The sequence below is a fragment of the Petromyzon marinus genome, chromosome 1 (assembly GCF_048934315.1).
Source record: "Petromyzon marinus isolate PM22_M1 ecotype Great Lakes invasive population chromosome 1, UKy_Petmar_22M1.pri1.0, whole genome shotgun sequence".
NCBI classification, from domain to species: domain Eukaryota; kingdom Metazoa; phylum Chordata; class Hyperoartia; order Petromyzontiformes; family Petromyzontidae; genus Petromyzon; species Petromyzon marinus.
This window is the reverse complement of record NC_133667.1, coordinates 37,583,944-37,603,513: the sequence shown is the minus strand read 5'-3', so window position 1 is coordinate 37,603,513 and position 19,570 is coordinate 37,583,944. Positions and strand designations below refer to the sequence as shown.

Below are 19,570 nucleotides of genomic sequence, written 5' to 3'. Positions count from 1 at the left end.
AGCCCCAGATCCAGAGTCCTTCTAAGGGCCAGTCTGGTCGGTGGGGTGCCGAGATCTGTGCCTAACTAGGGCCAGATCTGATAGCCTCCCTTAGAGCCCTACCAGGAGGAACTGGGAGCCTAGAGCTTAGGCTAGAGAGCCTGGGGTGTGTTCCTGAGTTATACGGGTGAAGGGGCCGCTACCCCTTCTAGTGTAACCCTTGTTAAGGTTTAAATAAATAGTGCTGCCTCTACTCTGCCATCTCCGTGTCCTGGAATCCACTACAACTGGTGTCAGAAGTGGTCTTAAAATGGACACAAGGAGTACAAACCGATCACAGGAACCCCAGGAGGAGGACGGCTCGCCTGGGATTGCACCAGAGGCCGCAGCCGACGATCCTGGGATGCTCCAGACGCCCCAACAGCAGCCACCGCTGGAGGAGTGGCCGCCGATGGAGGACGGGTTGCAGGCGGCTCACGCTCGACTGACTGAGTTGCTGTACGCCACGGCTTCCACGCTGGAGGAAATCAACCGCGCGGGGCTGCGGGCGCAAAGGCGGCAGAGAGACGAACGCCGTTCAACGGCCATTCCCGCCGAAACACAGCCGCCAGATTTCGGATTTGCCACCATGACAGTGTCCGCCACGGCGATTGGAGGGTCGCAGCACCACGTGGACGCTGGGGGCCATCAGCGGTGGTGACGTCATCACCAACGGACGCCCGCTGTCAGGACCGGTCGGCGGGCGCATCGTCATCACCTGCGCGACCGCCGATGGGTGTCCCCAGCCCCTCCAACGCCAGCGGAGATGCCGGAAATGGCGCGCGGCACCTCTCAGAGACGGAGCCGTCGTTTCAATAATGCCTGCCGGTGTTGAAGGAGTTCATTTCAGACGGCAGCGACTGGGGGGCCTTTCAACGCCGCTTCCTCGCTCATCAAGAGATGTCCGGCTGGACGGACAACGAGGCATTGCGTGCGCTACCGGCCATGCTGGACGATGACGCCCTTGCTACGTTCATCACAGCTCCCAGGTCGATGCGCGCTATGCTACAGTCGGCGCTCCAGGTCCTCACCATAGTCTACGGGCCACCGTCGGACTGCCGCAAACTCTTCCACGAGCGATGCAGAGGCCAGAAGGATCCACCGCTGGCGTATCACACGGCTCTCCTGGCCCTTGCAAAAGCGGCTTTCCCGCGGATGAACGGCGAAGGGGTGGACGCAATGGTGACGGAGAAGCTCCTGGCGTTGGCCCAGGAGCTACAGATCGTCATCGTCGCAGAAGACGACGCGGACATGTGCTCCTTGCAGGCAGCAAGACACATCCACGCGCACCTGATAGCGCAGCGTCGACCACCTCTCGTCCCCAAGGGCGCAGCTGCGGTGTGCACTGGGACGCCGACCATCCCCTCCTCTGAGGAGGTCTTCGCGGCGGGTCGCCCGGTGGAGTGGAGATCCGGAGGGAGGCCGGCTCGGACAACACCGGATCGCCAGGAGCACCCCAAGGCTCTCATCACGTGCTACAACTGTGGCCGCAAGGGCCACGTGGCTGCAGAATGCCGGGCGCCTCGTCAACGACAGCCGGGACGGTCAGACGGCGCTCCAGCCTACAGGCCTCCGCATCGCAACCCGGCAAGTCGCGGCACCCCACATGCTCGGCCCGTGCACACACCTGTCCCCACCTCGCGCGTTTCGGTGTACGGGCCTCGGGGTACGCCCGTTGGGTTGTTGGGTGGCGGCGGGGTCGAAAGGGTGCTCGGGCCGGGGCAGTGGACAGAATTGGCCAACCGCATTGTTGCTGCATCGGCAGGCTCGTCCGTGGTCGCGGGTCGCATTGACGGGGTCGAGGTGCGTATCCTCGTCGATACGGGAGCTTCGGCGACCATTGTGTCGGACTTGATTTATCATATTCTTCCCGTTCAAAGCCGCCCCTTGCTCCCAGTCACCGTTCCGTGTTACGCAGCGAACGGGGGTTCGCTGGGTATCATAGGCCAAATTCGAGCACAAATTTGCATTGGCGACATCAAACTCTCCAGGCCGATATTAGTCTCGTCCTCGCTGGCGGTTCCGTGCTTGTTGGGGGCGGACTTTTTGGGCAAAATGCCGATTAAAATTCGAATTGATTAGGGTTGCATCGAGCTTCCCTCGGGCCGACGGGTAACATTCCTGCCTTCCCCTGTCACCTCAAGGGCAGCGTGCGCGTCGATACAAGCGTTCGTCACTCGGACGGTGCGTGTACCTCCCGGGGCGCAAATGCTCGTGCCCCTTCGCTTGCGTCGGCCTTTCGCGCCCGGTGTTCCGGACCAGGGAATTCTGTTAGGGCCCTCGAGGGCTGAGGAAAACGGGCTGGATCTAGTGGCCGCTCAAACGCTCGTTAAGGGGAGCGATGACCCGTTTATCCTCGTCCTTAACGTTGGCGTACAGACGGCCGTCGTTCCTCAGGGAACTGTGCTCGCGCACGCGACGCCGGTCCCCGTGGTAGACACGGTTATGGGTAATGTGGGGACCGATCCTCTGGCTCAACCGCATTCTGAGGGGGACGATAGTTGGATGGACGCACTATGTTCGGGCACGAGTGATCTGTCCGACTCCCAGCGTTCCGGCCTACGCACCCTTCTGACGGAATTTTCTGATGTCTTTAGTAAACACAAATATGACATTGGGTGCACGAAATTATTGCCTCACCACATTGACACGGGTGACAATGCCCCGGTACGCCAGAATCCTTTTCGGTTAAGTCCGGCCGAAAAGGATCATGTCAAATCGGCAGTGGATGCCATGTTGGCTGCAGACATTATAGCCCCTTCCACCAGTCCATGGGGAGCACCCATAGTGCTTGTCAAAAAGCATGATGGGTCCTTGCGATTCTGTGTGGATTTTCGCCGCCTTAATAAGATCTCCGTGGCCGACGCGTATCCACTTCCCCAGATGTACGAATCTCTGGATGCTCTGGCTGGCGCACGTTTTTTTTTCTACGTTGGACTTGTTATCTGGATTCTGGCAACTCCCATTGGATGATGAGTCCAAGCCAAAGACTGCGTTTCGCACACCACACTGCCTATTCCAATTTAACCGGTTACCTATGGGATTACACTCCGCTCCGGCGACATTTCAGCGCCTTATGGAACTGGTTTTGGCTGGCTTACAGTAAAACGTCTGTCTGATCTATCTGGACAATGTCATCGTGTTCAGCAAGACATTTGACGAACACCTTTTGCGCTTGCGCGCCGTGTTCCTCAAAATGCGCGCTGCGAATTTGAAATTTAAGCCGCAAAAGTGCCACCTGCTACGGGAATCCGTACGCTATTTGGGGCACATCGTCAGCCGCTCGGGCATATCCACCGATCCCGCAAAGACGCAGTGTGTCAGCTCCTGGCCAACCCCCACCTCGGTGGCTGAGGTCAGGAGTTTCATTGGATTTGTGTCTAATTACCGGCGGTTCGTCGCGGATTTCGCAACCATTGCTAAGCTCTTACACGTTCTGACGGCGAAGGGAGTGAAGTTTCACTGGGGCCAGGATGAGGGGGTCGCTTTTTGTTCCCTTCGTGACGCTCTCGTGCGGGCCCCTCCATTGAGCTACCCCGATTTTTCGGAACCCTTCCTGCTTGACACAGACGCCAGCAATACGGGCATTGGGGGTGTGCTCTCACAGGTGATCGGTGGTGTGGAACGCATCGTGGCTTATGGCAGTAGGGTTTTGTCTCCGGCGGAACAGAGATACTGCGTCACGGGTCGGGAACTCTTGGCTATTGTATTTTTTATACAACAGTATCGCCCATACCTGTGTAGTGCCGTGAATTCACTCAGACGACAACCGTCTTTCTTCCACCGTCACTTTTATTCCATCGTTCCGTACACACAGTAATTCTCCTCTTCGCGCTCCGCCAACTCGGACACTGCGATTCACTTCAGCATCGTCCGTGCATCCCCTTCCACCCACAGTGGTTCTTCCTCTATCTCTTCACACACAGTGTCGCCGATAATCTCTTCACACACAGTGACTTCCCTTCCACACACAGTGGTTCTTCTTCTATCTCCTCACACACAGTGTCCTGTCTGTCTATTCACACACAGTGACTATCTATATATTCACACACAGTGACTCTATCTATCTATTCACACACAGTGACTCTATCTCCGCACACACAGTGACTCTATCTATCTCCGCTAATGCTAACTCTCCCTATCGCTATTTACTGTCTTTTGGGTTTGGCTCTCTATCTATTCTTCCCTAACATTGCCAGCTGTCCTCTTCGTATCTCTCCACCTCTCGCCAACAACTCCCCAGCAACAACTCCCTCTGCGCTCAAATCACCTCGCGTTTTATCCCCTTTCCCATTAGCCTTAATTAATTGCCACGTGGCTCGCTGGCATTTTCCCGCCAGCTCGCACCTATCCCCTCCGTCAGACTTCGAGACGCCACCACTTAACGCTAACAGCCTCTCGACCAATCACAGCCTTCGTGCCACGACTCCCTTAATTACTTCGGGTTGTTTACGCCACCCGTGACTCGACCACCTGTTCGACCTCATGTGACCCGTTCTCCTTGTCTGTCTGTATGTACTGTATGTGGCCAATTCCTATGCGTATCGTTTACTCCACTACACCTGTACGGACGGCATTTCACAGTCCGTACGGACCATGCGGCATTACAATATGCCTTGCGGGTAGAGCAGCCTTTGGGGCAATTGTCCCGATGGCTCGAAATCCTTCAGGATTATGATTTCACGACCACATATCGGAAGGCTGCTCGGCACACTAATGCGGATGTGCTGTCTCGCCTGCCACCCGCCTCAGATTGCGCTTGTCTCAGGGGATCGGGGCATTGTAAGCCGCCTGAGGATAGCCCCCCCTTAGATATCCCGGTTCTCGCTGCTGCCACTGAGGACCCCTTGCCTGAGGGTCCTGTCGGGGAGGGAGATGCGGATTCCTTGCTGGGGTTGTCCGTTGCGGAATGGGGGCGCCTCCAGATGGAGGACGCATCCCTCCTCGCGTTGCGTCGTCGCGCAGGGGGTTCTGTGCGGGGGGTCGCAGGGATTGATTCGTACGGGCTGCTCCAGGGGCTCCTGATGCATTGGGATGAGAGGGCCTGCCGTCACAGGCTTGTGGTGCCATCCGCTTTGCGGGGTAAGGCCATTTGGGCCGCACATGAGCGGCTTTTGCACCTGGGGACCCACAAGACCCTTGCCATGCTCCAGCTGGATTTCTTCTGGCCGGGTATGGCAAGGGATGTGGATGACCTCCTGGGTGCATGCACTCAGTGCGCCCAATGAAAACCACCAGCGAAAGGCGCCTGCCCACCGCTACAATCTATCACGGTCTCTCGGGTTAACGAACTCGTCGCACTCGATATATTGGGGCCCTTCCCTGCGACCCCTAGGAGTAACAAGTACCTGCTGGTTGGCGTGGAATATTTCACCCGATGGCCTATGGCATGGCCTCTCGCTAACCAGTCAGCAGCAGCCGTTGCCGAGGCGTTTGTACAGGGCTATGTCCTCGACAAGGGTGCTCCCGAACGGCTGCTGACTGACCAAGGGAAGAACTTCTCTGGCGTCCTTTTGCACGAGGTGTGTGCGCTTCTTGGTACGAAAAAGATTCGCACTTCCCCCTATCACTCACAAACAGATGGCATGGTGGAGCGGCTGCATAGGACGCTCACATCTATGTTGTGTCACCAGGTGTGTGACTCCCAGACCGATTAGGACCTTCACATTCCGGGGGTTTTGGCCGCCTATAGAATGGCTCCTCACGCGGCAACCGGCTTCTCGCCGTTCTTTTTGATGTACGGTCGCGACGTTGACCCACCAATTGCGACTCAGCTCCGCGTCTCGGAAACCAGCAGAAAATCGAAATTGGCCGACCACGTTAAATTTAATATCCTGAGGTTGACCGAGGCGCGGGAGGCAGCGACTCAAAACTCTTCCTCTCGGCAGAAGGCCAACGAGAGTTTGCGATCGCGCCAGTCACGCACACATGCGTGGAAGCCAGGCGATCAAGCCTGGCTGCACTGCCTTCAGGTGCCGTTGGCGACCTCGGCGAAATTGTTGCGGCCTTGGAGGGGCCCTGTGGTTATTGTGAAGGTTATGCGGCCGCAGTGCGTTCGTATCCAGTGGGGGAAATGCCGCTGGTACGTACACCCCTCGCATCTGAAGCCGTTTGTGGCGCCGCGTGTCCCTCCACCACATTACACGGGCCGAGCATGTGATGTGTCCGCTGACTCCCGGACGGCGTCTTCGTCGCCTGCCCCTGATGCTTCGCTGTTCCACCTTCAGGCGCCTCAAGAGTGAAGGCTTCCAGCGCGCCTGCGCCACCCGGTGGGGACAGAATTTGCCCTCCCGGAGTGACGGAAGACGGTGCACCTGCACAGCCGGTGCCCACTGCCGGGCCGACCGGGCCCTCCCCCTACGATGGACCCGCAAAACGGACTCGCGCCAAAACGCGCCGCTTGTTGTAATAATGGTTCTTGTTACTCTTGTTGTTCACTGTTAAGTTTTCTTGCTGCGTTGATAGGGGGGGTACAATGTATATGTGTATATAGTGTAATTTTGTATAGGTGGGTTGGGTTATTTATTGGGGTGTTCGTTCTTATGAGGCACGCACGGGTGGGGGTTTGTTGTGTTTATTATTCGAGTATTGTTGCAGCCGGGACGGCTGCGGGTTCCACGGGAGGGGGTGATGTAGGGGTGCTATGGGGAATAAACACATGGCACGGGAAGGTATGGTTCACCCACACCTTGGTGGCTACAACAACGTCCGCTAAGGCTCCACCCCCTGTGGGTATAAAGTGCGGGGAGCCAGGGAGCTCGGGGCAGAGTGTTGGGCCCGAGGCTGAAGCAACCAGTGAAGAAAGAAGGCCAGCTAGGTGAGACCCTGGAACTCCTGTGACCGCTGCCCTTTTCAGGGCCGGCACAGCAAGCCAGTGGTGCGGCCCCAGAACCAGAATCCTTCTGAGGGCCGGTCTGGTCGGTGGGGTGCCAAGATCTATGCCTAACCAGGGCCAGATCTGATAGCCTCCCTTAGAGCCCTACCAGGAGGAACTGGGAGCCTAGATCTTAGGCTAGAGAGCCTGGGGTGTGTTCCTGAGTTATACGGGTAAAGGGGCCGCTACCCCTTCTAGTGTAACCCTTGTTAAGGTTTAAATAAAGAGTGCTGCCTCTACTCTGCCGTCTCCGTATCCTGGAATCCACTACATGTGTATGTACGTCAATGTGTGTATGTACGTCAATGTGTGTGTAAGTCCATATGTGTGTGTGTGTGAGTCTCTGTGTGTGAGTCGCTGTGTGTGTGTAAGTCGATGTGTGTGCGTGTGTGGCTCTATGTGCGTGTGAAAGTCGATGTGTGCGTGCGTGAGTCTTTGTGTGTCAGTCGATGTGTGTGTGTACGTCAATGTGTGTGTGAGTCCATGTGTGTGTGTACGTCGATATGTGTGTGTGTAAGTCGATGTGTATGTGTGTGTGTAAGTCGATGTGTTTGTGCGTGTGTGGGTCGATGTCTTTGTGTGTAAGTCAATGTGTGTGTGTCTTTTTCGCCCGGGCAACGCCAGGTACTTTCCGCGAGTAATATGTAATTATTGACCGAGGAAAGCCATACTGAATCCAAACACTTTTGGTGGTAATGTGTTTACTTTTATACCGTATCTTGCACAGTTTAGATAGTCTCAGGCTGGTTGAGAAATATATCTGGGTTTGCTCTGTGGAAAAGCTGGCGACCTGACTAGACCCACAAGGCTGAACAATCATTGCGTGATCGCTAACGGTGCCATCGTGCAAATCTCTCCCAATGTACTAATGGAACTACAAGAGCAAACTCCATGTCCACTCATTCGGCAAATGCAGGGCAGTTTTAAAGCGACAACACAGTTAAATACTAGTTTTATAGGTAGACGTTCATAACCAATTTTCATGGTTTATAATTAGTTTATTTTGAGTTAGATGGTCATGTAGGTATTGTCAATTTTAACTATAACCCTCCGCCCGACAGATCCAATCAAATCAAGTTGTCACATGGGGGCAAATATGCCGAGTGATTTGGTTGACCAACAAAACTAGAAAAACCCAAGCAGAATGCTGATAATGCTTACATGACATGTTGCTGGAGATTACACCCAGCATCATTAAGCGTTTAACAAAAGCTCAGCTCTTGCATAAAAAGAGCTTCCTGATGTGGGTCTTCAAAAGCTGAGCTGTTATTAAACACCTGATTATGCTGGCTGTAATCTCCAGCTAAAGGTCGAATACAAATTGTAAACATTTAACTTTTTAACATTCCTCCAGTTTTGCTGATAAACCAAATCGATTGGCACATTTCCCCCCTTGTTACAACAGAATTTAATTGGCTCTCTGGTGGTGGAGGGCTATATTTAAACATTTACATACCAATACGATCTAACCCAAAATAAACTAATTATGAATCACGGTTAAACACAAGACAGTATAATAAAACTGACACTGTTTTAAGAAAGAAAAATAATAATAATAACACTAGTATTAAAGTGTGCATAGATATGTTCACAATATTGATTTATTTACTGGAAGAGGTATAACTTGGCAGTAAAACTTTGTCCGGCTTTACTCTCTGGACAAGGTGGCAACCCTCGTCCACCCCAACCAGAGGGAGCCAATGCGGTGCCTGCAAGGCGGCAGAGGGACGGCGACTGCTGCTACCTCTCCAGGAAGCCTGCGAGGATGGGCAGCACGTGTTTGCGGGTAGCAGAGTGTGTGCCTTGCTGGAAGCTGGACACCACGGGGGACATGCTCTCTATCGCACGCAGCTGCAAGTCGGGGCTATCAGCCGCCTGCAATGCCCCACAGATCTACACAAAGAAAAACCACGAGTCGGTGAGAGAGAAACATCATAACATATATATGAAGTTTAATTTATGTACAACTAGAGTGCATTATATATGAACCAACGATGTATACCATCTAATTATGTTTATTTTATTTGTTTAGGTACGATGTTCATTGCATAAATGCATTCTGTGTATGTTATAGATTTAACACATTTATAGATGTGTCAGTATGTGTTTGCTAAGTATGTGTGAACGGATAACATGGACACCCCTGAAAATGAAATGTTCCATCTCAAAGATAAATTTCAGATGAAATATGTACACATATATATTTCCCAACCAGGTGAGAACTAGAGCGACCAAGACCTTGACTCAGTCATAAGAGTGACATTGGTCACAAAAATATATCAAGCAAACATCAAATAGGTCACTTGCAAATGAGAAGATCCTAACCTTTCAAGTTACCAACTGATTAAACTAACTCCACTTGAAACTACATTTGAATCTGCGGTTACCCAGACACACCTGTGCCTGCAGTGCTTCACAGCAGCTGTACACAGCCACCTGTCGAGAGGGCACGGGGCTCCCCTCCGGGAAGGAGACCGCCATGAGCACGAGTGCAGCGTACCCATCAGCCGGACCCCGGGCCTGACAGAAAGCGCGCAAGTCTTCCTCCAGTTGCGCTCGCCCCAGGTATTCCTGTCGCAGAAGAGAAACCGACGGTTGGGAGAGGGGGCTCAGCTTTGGGAGGTGGGGAAGTCCTATTCTCAATTAGAATGAAAAATGATTGCACCCATTGCATAGCTTCCGTCTCGCAGTGCGCTCACCTACACGTAGCTCAATCTATTATTTGGCTGGTTATTAATCCTGGGCCAGGTGACTTTCCTGTGTGTCACTGTGCTGGCTGTGGGTCGTTTGTATCCCACTCCTGCCATAAATTTTCATTAAAGTCACCGGTAATCGACCGCCAACGGTGCTATTCCACACCATGTGTGCATACGTGCGTTGTGTGCGTGTGACCGAATGAACGAACTCGATTTATGTTTTGAAATTGAAGTGAAGCGAATAACATCAGCTGTCTGGCATATTGTGAACATTTCACAGGCCCAGTGCATTTCACAAATAAACTCAAAGTCAAAGAGCTATCCTCTTAAAATTGCTATTAAAGTGGTGTTCAACATCTGTTTGCAGACCGAAGCCTGTGGTGGAAATTCTGCATTTTATGGTGTGGGTGAGTCTATCCACAGGACAACCACTGTTGATTTCCCCACAAAGTGGTACTCATTCTATCACTCCGAGAGGGATGATGGGCTGACTTATCCCCCAACCAGTATTTCAACTTGCACGAGTATGTAAACTATAAACTATTAAAACTGAACTATTTTTATTTTAACAGATAAAACCCACTGAGCTATATAGCTATTTTTCAGAAGCACCTTTGCCACAAATGATAGTTCAACGAAGTGGCTTATCATGCGGACATTTATAGCAGCAAAATACTGTTTCTAAATGTGGAGGGAAAAACCAGAGAACCTTGAGAAAATTCCATGCGACCACGAGAACATGCAAACTCCAAATATAGAGGTGTTACGGTCGGGATTGAACCCACGACCTCCTGCATACCAGGCGAGAGAATTAACATCTTAGCACCGTGGCGGCGACGACACATTCAAACACACGTGCGGCTGACGACGGCACAAGCGTGGTTCACAGGTGTCCCGCATGCAGGCGATGTCACCGGGGTGATGCACATTCAGACAATTACAAGGGCTAGGTGTGACCCAGGTTTGACCCAGACAGTCCCTTGGGTTGCCAGTCAGTCCAGGACTTGGCACCTGCGTTCAGGTGGCAAGAGTTGATTTGTACCGAGACAGTATTGTGTTGTACTTTTCTACAGTATTCTTGACAGTTTAGAAAGACCCAGCTGGCTGAGAAATATATCTGGGTTTGCTCTGTGGAAAAACTGGTGACCTCACCCACAAGGCTGAAAAATCATTGCGTGATCACTCACGGCACCATCGTGCAAATGTCCTCTCCAAATGTATCAATGAAGTGCAAGAACACTCATTTGGCAAATCCTGGGCAGTTTCAAAGCCACAAGACAGTTAACATTGTATAATAAAATGTAATACTGTTTTAGTTACTATATATAACGACACCACTATTAAATCGTGAGTTGATATGTTTGCAATATTGACTTATTTACTGGAAAGAAATAAGAAATAACTGTAATAAAACAATGCTCAACTTTCACATCAACAGCCTAAATGCTCCAATTAAGCAGCATAACAGTACAATGATCAACATGACTTAACGTCTCCGCAGCACTGAGTGCTCGTCTGGTATTAAAGAAACTTATTGTGAATCGGAGAGATGCACAGCATATGCTCGTTCCTACAGCGGAGACTCACAGCATGCATATGTAGAATGAGACAATGACAAACTACTTCAAGGAAGTTAAAATCTCGTTATTAATTTAATTTGACTCAATTTCTTAAATCCTCAGGAACCCAATTTGTCATTTTTACTGTAGCGCAACTTTCATTTTAACTGACGATATTAAAACCTTTCCCGGCATAGCATCATTCTGAATTTAATGGAGCCCATTAAAGTTGATTAGTAGGCCTAGCAGAAGAGGCTGGGTGAGCACAGTATCAGGCCAGCTGGGTCGCAGCAGCTACCAATGAATCACCTCCGCCCAAACCCAACAACACCCATCACCGCACCCCCACCGTACCCCCACCCCTCAAATCAAAGCCAGCAAACTGTCAAAAGCAAACCAAGGATCTAAAACATCACTCATTCCCATCCACCACCAATAACACAGTAACTCCTATCTACCACCACCGCCCCTACAGTGAGGGAAAAAAGTATTTGATCCCCTGCTGATTTTGTACGTTTGCCCACTGACAAAGGAATGATCAGTCTATAATTTTTATGGTAGATTTATTTGAACAGTGAGAGACAGAATAACAACAAAAAAATCCAGAAAAATGCATGTCAAAAATGTTATAAATTGATTTCCATTTTAATGAGGGAAATAAGTATTTGACCCCCTCTCAATCAGAAAGATTTCTGGCTCCCAGGTGTCTTTTATGCAGGTAACGAACTGAGATTAGGAGCACACTCTTAAAGGGAGTGCTCCTAATCTCAGCTTGTTACCTGTATAAAAGACACCTGTCCACAGAAGCAATCAATCAATCAGATACCAAACTCTCCACCATGGCCAAGACCAAAGAGCTCTCCAAGGATGTCAGGGACAAGATTGTAGACCTACACAAGGCTGGAATGGGCTACAAGACCATTGCCAAGCAGCTTGGTGAGAAGGTGACAACAGTTGGTGAGATTATTCGCAAATGGAAGAAACACAAAAGAACTGTCAATCTCCCTCGGCCTGGGGCTCCATGCAAGATCTCACCTCGTGGAGTTGCAATGATCATGAGAACGGTGGGGAATCAGCCCAGAACTACACGGGAGGATCTTGTCAATGATCTCAAGGCAGCTGGGACGATAGTCACCAAGAAAACAATTGGTAACACACTATGCCGTGAAGGACTGAAATCCTGCAGCACTCGCAAGGTCCCCCTGCTCAAGGAAGCACATATACATACCCGTCTGAAGTTTGACAATGAACATCTGAATGATTCAGAGGACAACTGGGTGAAAGTGTTGTGGTCAGATGAGACCAAAATGGAGCTCTTTGGCATCAACTCAACTCGCCGTGTTTGGAGGAGGAGGAATGCTGCCTATGACCCCAATAACACCATCCCCACCGTCAAACATGGAGGTGGAAATAGGAATAGGTTTTACCCTTTTAACTGGCACAAAAACTGACACCTTTATTCAAGGCATCATGTTTGCAATAACCACAACACAAGCAGTCAAAATGCAAACAAAAAAGACAACTCTGATAATAATATGCACTGTCCTTGAATTTGATTGGTCCACACCCGAGACAGCTTTTCTTAGAGCCTAGTCTCCATTGGTGTTGGACCAGAAGATGCCAAAAGGCGTACAACTCAAAAACAGCACACTATCAGAGTATTGAGGGCTCGGGGTGAGCATTTCCATTATGAGACCTCCTTTGCCAGTAACAAGATATAGGAATAGGTTTTACCCTTTTAACTGGCACAAAAACTATTGCAAACATGATGCCTTGAATAAAGGTGTCAGTTTTTGTGCCAGTTAAAAGGGTAAAACCTATTCCTATATCTTGTTACTGGCAAAGGAGGTCTCATAATGGAGGTGGAAACATTATGCGTTGGGGGTGTTTTTCTGCTAAGGGGACAGGACAACTTCACCGCATCAAAGGGACGATGGACGGGGCCATGTACCATCAAAACTTGGGTGAGAACCTCCTTCCCTCAGCCACGGCATTGAAAATGGGTCGTGGATGGGTATTCCAGCATGACAATGACCCAAAACAGACGGCCAAGGCCACAAAGGAGTGGCTCAAGAAGAAGCACATTAAGGTCCTGGAGTGGCCTAGCCAGTCTCCAGACCTTAATACCATAGAAAATCTGTGGAGGGAGATGAAGGTTCGAGTTGCCAATCGTCAGCCTCGAAACCTTAATGACTTGGAGAAGATCTGCAAAGAGGAGTGGGACAAAATCCCTCCTGAGATGTGTGCAAACCTGGTGGCCAACTACAAGAAACGTCTGACCTCTGTGATTGCCAACAAGGGTTTTGCCACTAAGTACTAAGTCATGTTTGCAAAGGGGTCAAATACTTATTTCCTTTATTAAAATGCAAATCAATTTATAATATTTTTGATATGCGTTTTTTCTGGATTTTGTTGTTGTTATTCTGTCTCTGTTCAAATAAACTTACCGTAAAAATTATAAACTGAGCATTTCTTTGTCAGTGGGCAAACGTACAAAATCAGCAGGGGATCAAATACTTTTTTTCCCTCACTGTATTTAACATAACACTCACTCCCATCCACCACCAATAACACAATACTCCTCCAACCTAGCCTCGCCACCACTATCTTAGCAAGAATCAATCCCATCCACCACTACTTAACACAACACACACTTACATCCACCACGACCACCTAACTCACACTCCCATGCACTACCAGTAATTAAAACATCACATGCTCACAGCCACACACTCCCATCCATAACTGCTCAGAAAACACTGTTGAGATCCTGGGATGAAATGCAAGCCCAAAAGCACAGCTCTTGAGCCAATTTGGCGTAGGGTTGACTTGCTGCCAATGGAATGTAGGCTCACGAGTCAGCCCCTTTTACAAACTGAGCCAGCACACTTTTTCGTTATTGCCTGGTATGGGTAGGTGCCCCTATATCAGTGTTGTTCATTGCAAGGCCCGCGGCCCACTGGCGGCCCCTGGTAGCTTTTAGTGCAGCACCTGGCGTGCGGCATCCGACAATACACAAATATGAAAAGACCCCATCATACTATATTCTTGGTTCTTTCCCTTCTACGTGACTTTACCGAAAGAACCAAGAATATGAATCCCTGCAGTCACGAAAGCTTTAAATCAAAATGTACCCCATCAAACTGTTAAACCCAATGGTTTTAACTGTATAGTGGCCCTCACACTGATGTCTTATCTGCGAAATTGCCCCCCCCTCTGATAATGAGTGAAGAACACTTCCCTATACAGTATAGCTACTCTGCTCTTTAAGGCACTCAAGCCTCTTCACCCCAGAAAGTCAATGCTGTGTTGAAGAAGAAAGATCATTGAACAAAGCATGAAAGATGGTAGAAACCAAGGACTGGCCCGAATGCAGGTTTGTCGCTCGTCACATACAACATTGCTCATCACCCTGCCATACGAGGAAGAAGATGGCATTAAATACCTTAGCGTCCATTACTGAACACCTACTGAGCCCTCCACTGAGACTAAAGCGCAGACGGACGTTGCTGACCACAGGTAACCTTCCCCAAAGCTCACCTACACATCGCTGCTTCCACACGCTGTCTCTGTTTTACAAACCTAAACCATAGGCGTTTTGTCTGCTTGTTTGTTATTTATATTCTCCACAACGATGCTCATGATTGCTTTGTGTTATGTATCACAAGTATTTCGTCATCATAAGGAACCACTTGCTGACTGGGAAGAAAATGAGCTACTATGCGTACATAAGAGTTGTTCACTCGAGCAGGTTTAGTGATCGCCGTGTGGAGGTATTAAAATGAACGTAAGAGTGCGCGCTCCTGCACCACCACTCGTTATAAACGGGTGTCGTTTAGGCGCGGCTTGTTATAACGAGCTCATACCATGTATAGATTTGCGTCGATCTCGGACCCATTTTATCTCTGACTCAAAACAGTACAAGCATTTTTTATTTATTTAAAGCTTTCGTGACTGCAGGGATTCATATTCTTGGTTCTTTCAGTAAAGTCACGTAGAAGGGAAACAATAAAATAATAAAACAATTAAATTCTCACGACGTTTCGACTGCAACACACGCAATCATCATCAGGTGTGACTTTACCAAATGAACCAAGAATATAGTACAAGCATTAATGACAATAATGGGTGATGCAGTAAATGCCCTTGATTGGTGTCTACCCTAACCAACAATTTAGTCCACCATAAACTATGGCTGTGGCATTCTTTGTGAAAAATATTGAGCAATAAATCCAAGTATTTACCTCTTTGTGGAACTTGGAATTCTCAAAGATCCACTTTTACATGTTTGTATGTATATATGTTGAAATTCTTTCCCGCCGTATTTGCCAACCACGCTAATCGGGGGTGTGCGGAAATTGAATAAAATAAAATGTATTTTTTTTATAACAGAATTGGAATTTGGAATATTTGTATATAAAGAAACAATGCTTATGATTTATACTAATCATTAAGATGATAAAAGCACAAGCAATACTGGTGAGGGCTGTGTCTGAATCAACAGACATGACTGTGATGCACGAGGCAGCGTTGTCATGGTCCCTGTCCTCACCAAGGCCTCCCTGGTGCACGGCCACTCACTCCCAACCCTATGCAGCATGTACAATATTTTTTCGCTTGTTTCGTGACAGGTATTGCAAGATCCGACCATGTCTGTCTGGTCCTCGCTGAGCTGCACTGGCTTCTGGTTGCCGATCGGATACTTTATAAGGTCGCACTCATTGCACACAAAGTGCTTGCCACAAATAAACCACAATACCTTGCTGATCTCGTCAAGGAGCATAAATCATCACGCAAACTCTGGTCGTCCTCGCAGCGGCTTTTAGGTAACCATTGAACAAACACGGTCACTGCATCGCGAGCTTCCAGATTTGCTTCTGGAGTCATCTGGAATGCTCATTCTTCCGATATTCGGAAGCCACTGGAGCTATGCACTTTTAAAAGCAAATTGAAAACTAATTTCTTTAGTACTGCTTTTTGAGTCTAGTTTGTTGTCCTTCCCCCACACCTCCGAATAGCACGCACAGTAGGCTACGTACGGTGTAAAATAAATTCAACATACACGCATATATCACGGCCACTCCAGTGTTGCCCCACGAATCTGGGCACCTTCAGAAGCCGCTCGTTATATTAACCACTAAATAATCGTCAGCATCTTAGTAGAGAATATAAGCAACAATAAATGAGCAGACAATTCACCTACCTCCCATATCTGTCCCTCCACAAGAAAAGATTAAGTATATTTTTACACATCCCATCAGTCACATGTCCTGAGAGTTCATAATTTCAGCAGCATTGGTTATACACAAGCCAACTCTGGGCCCGGTTTGACATTCGAACTAATCCTGGGTAAAACTATCCACACAAATATTTAAGTTTATTCCCAAGCCTCTCTGTCCTGGTCATGTAGGGGATGGGTAGAGGGCAGGAGAAGGAGCAGGAAATTCTGACAGTGGACCTCCTCTCTCACCACCCAAACAGTACCCACTTATACGCTCACCATCACTCTTCTTACCTTACATTTACACCATTTGTTTCAGCGTACATTTTTATATGTGCGTCCTTCTCTGTCTGTGCCCTTGGATTGCACTGTGCCTTTAAATGCTTACGGAAAAGAAGAAAATAAACACAAGCCGACTCTGGACCGGTTTCAACATTCAGTGTCTCATCAGCAGTCAGGCTTGCTTGGACTAATGTTGGTGAACTGTCAGACATTCATAGGCAAGGATTCTCTGTTAGATATCGGTCACAGTTCGACACAAAACGAATGCACAACACAAAATAATCACTAGTGTCACTATGGAGAACATTTACATTGGCAATGATGCTTCAATGTTTTTTTTTTAATGCAGTAATGTATCTAGCACACATGCAGAGCATTGAAATAATAGATAAGTCAACGTGATTTCCTGCTCAAAAGAATATTGAGGTGGTGCTCATATCCCTGAGCCAGTGGTGGGTATTCCACATTCATATGGTGGGTGCGAGTTTATCCACGTTGATTTGCCAGTGATTGATATTTCTTGTTTCTTTGTATCCGACTTGGAGGCTCAGCAGTTGAGCAAGTGGCGAACAATCAGAAGGTTGTGAGTTAAAGTCCCGGTTGAAGGGTTGTTGATATTCACTACAAAGTGGTATATCTTTTATCGACTACATCGGGATTATGGACGAAGGAAATCCCCACTCCCAACATTCCGATTGATTGCAAGCCGCTCGCCCTACCGCTGAGCTACGTGGCCGGTTACAATGAAACTATGGATAGAATTAAAATCGGTGTTTCAATTTGCACGTCTTCCATATTTCACTAATGCTCAAAGTGGATGCTGTGCACCGGGATATGGCTATTGCTGCTTGCTGTGTCGTCTCAAGAGCACTGTACAACCACCCGGGGACACTGCTTTCCAGCAGCAGCTAACGAATGCTCATGCGTACAACTGAACTTCACAACACACATTTGTATTTCCAACTTTCCACACTTGCAAAAGTTCCTTGCCAGGAGATTAGTGGGATAATCAGCTTTTGTTGTGGTTATGTAATTAAGCCTAAAAGCATGAGGCCTTGTATCATGCTGTGTCTCAATTAAGCAGCTTTTTATAGGAATAATTTATGGTTTACATTACGGCGAACTCTGCACGGTTTGTAATGGTGGAATGTAATTAGCGAATGCAAATGAGGCAGGAACAACGGCGGGGCTGCGGGCGTAATGGTGCTGAGGGATGACGTACGGCCACACGCGCGCTCACGGCACTGCGTGTTTACCAGAGAGGGTGACAGCGGCACTCTCTCTTCTGCCACACACACTCAGGCGTGCACACACACAGGTACACACATATATACACAGGGACATTAATATACAATCAGATATGCACGCACATCTACATAAAAGAACATATTATTACGTACAACAAAGATCCGCCTTGTAGCCTTTATCAGACTGAAGGGCTAAGTGCTGTTAGCGATCATCTATGAAGGCCGGAACGGCACATGAGGGGATGGGTGGCCAGCACCACGCCCGGCCGCCTTTGTCTCCCCAGTGCTGATGTTTACACATCGCATTAGGTACTTATTTAAGGCTGAGTCGACCTAGGGAAGGACCAGGACCAGTTCCGATATTCCTTACCGATATTGGCTGAGCGGAAATCAAACTCGGGTCACCGGGTTTGTAGGGCAGTGCGCTAACCACCACGCCACTACTATGTAAAGGCACACAGCCAATTGCACACATACATGTATACACACATTGGAACATACATATATATTTGTGCATACAGGAGATTGCACATACAGGCACACAAAGAGCACGCACATATCAACATACAAATTAGATATACATGAAGGCAAACATATCCATGTTGGCATAAAAATATATTCATAATGGCACAAACATACTGCCACAATCCACGCGAATGCACACAACCACGTGTATGCAAAGTAGTGTACACACATTCTTAAATGTATCCTCTAGCCAATGGACACACACGTGGAAGTGCACCCCCCACCACAACCCCACGGAGAGGAACATTTAAAAGCCTTTTTTTCTGGATTCACAATAGTTAACAGTGCGACAATGCATGTACTTGATACGCATAATAATACTGTGATATGTTATTGACTTTTTTGTCAGAATTCGCAACCTTCTGTAAATGAGCTGTGGTGAAGGCCCTTTGTATAATTATTCACAAGCTACAGGGAACCCATTGGTTGTCTATTAATCATCCCCAGCCTTGGGAATTTACAAAGGTAGGAAATGCATATTGATCCCCAATTAGGACTCTGCATATCCTTGTATGGCACCACTAATGGGATTTAAATGTTTGAGGTGTTTGTGGGAAAATTAAGTAGGCTGTATAATTTCTGGGGAGATGGGAGGGAGGAGGTACGATGATTAAATATGCTTCTTTAATTTGAGGGTTCTGGTCGTGACCGAGTTTCAAGCACAATGCTTCTGGATGGCCAGATGGCTCCAGAGACTCGCGGAGGGCAGCGCTGGCTCGAGGAAGGCATGGCTGTGGAAAAGTCAAGCGGTGGCCATGCGGTGTAAACACACGCTGGATTTTATACGGCATGAAAGTTGAGTCGCGCATTCACCGGCAGCCGTTTTGCCATTAACAAAATAAATAAAATCAATACTGCCTTCTTCCCATATCTGTCCTCCCACATTAAAAATTAAATATATTTTTTACACATCCCATCAGCCACCACAGCCTTTTGGGAGTACATTATTTAATAAGCATTGAATCAAGTAATATTTTTGTTATTTATATTCTCCACAATGACGCTCATGATTGTGTCGTGTTATGTACTTTCTATTGCTGGGCTGTATCACCGTGAATTATTCCTCTCTTGGGAAATACCACGGGAACCCGACCAAAAGTGTTTGTTCCAAATATAAGCGGCAATCAAATTAGCGTCGCTTCAGATGA

At 48.5% G+C, this 19,570-nt stretch overlaps 1 protein-coding gene across 3 annotated transcripts in view; it reads right to left on the bottom strand.

The window, feature by feature from the left end:
- Nucleotides 1-7,576: 7,576 nt before the first annotated feature.
- The window catches only part of PRUNE1 (prune exopolyphosphatase 1), a 54,590-nt gene continuing 42,596 nt past the window's right edge, over nucleotides 7,577-19,570 (bottom strand). For 2 of the 3 annotated variants that reach the window (XM_032952356.2, XM_032952347.2), the window contains 2 exons: nucleotides 9,290-9,463; nucleotides 7,577-8,785 (listed from right to left, as the gene is read on the bottom strand). In XM_032952356.2, the coding sequence (XP_032808247.1) occupies nucleotides 8,633-8,785; nucleotides 9,290-9,463 (327 nt within the window). In that variant the 3' untranslated portion in view covers nucleotides 7,577-8,632. The remainder of the gene's footprint in view (nucleotides 8,786-9,289; nucleotides 9,464-19,570) is intronic. The other variant, XM_032952366.2, reaches the window with a different exon arrangement.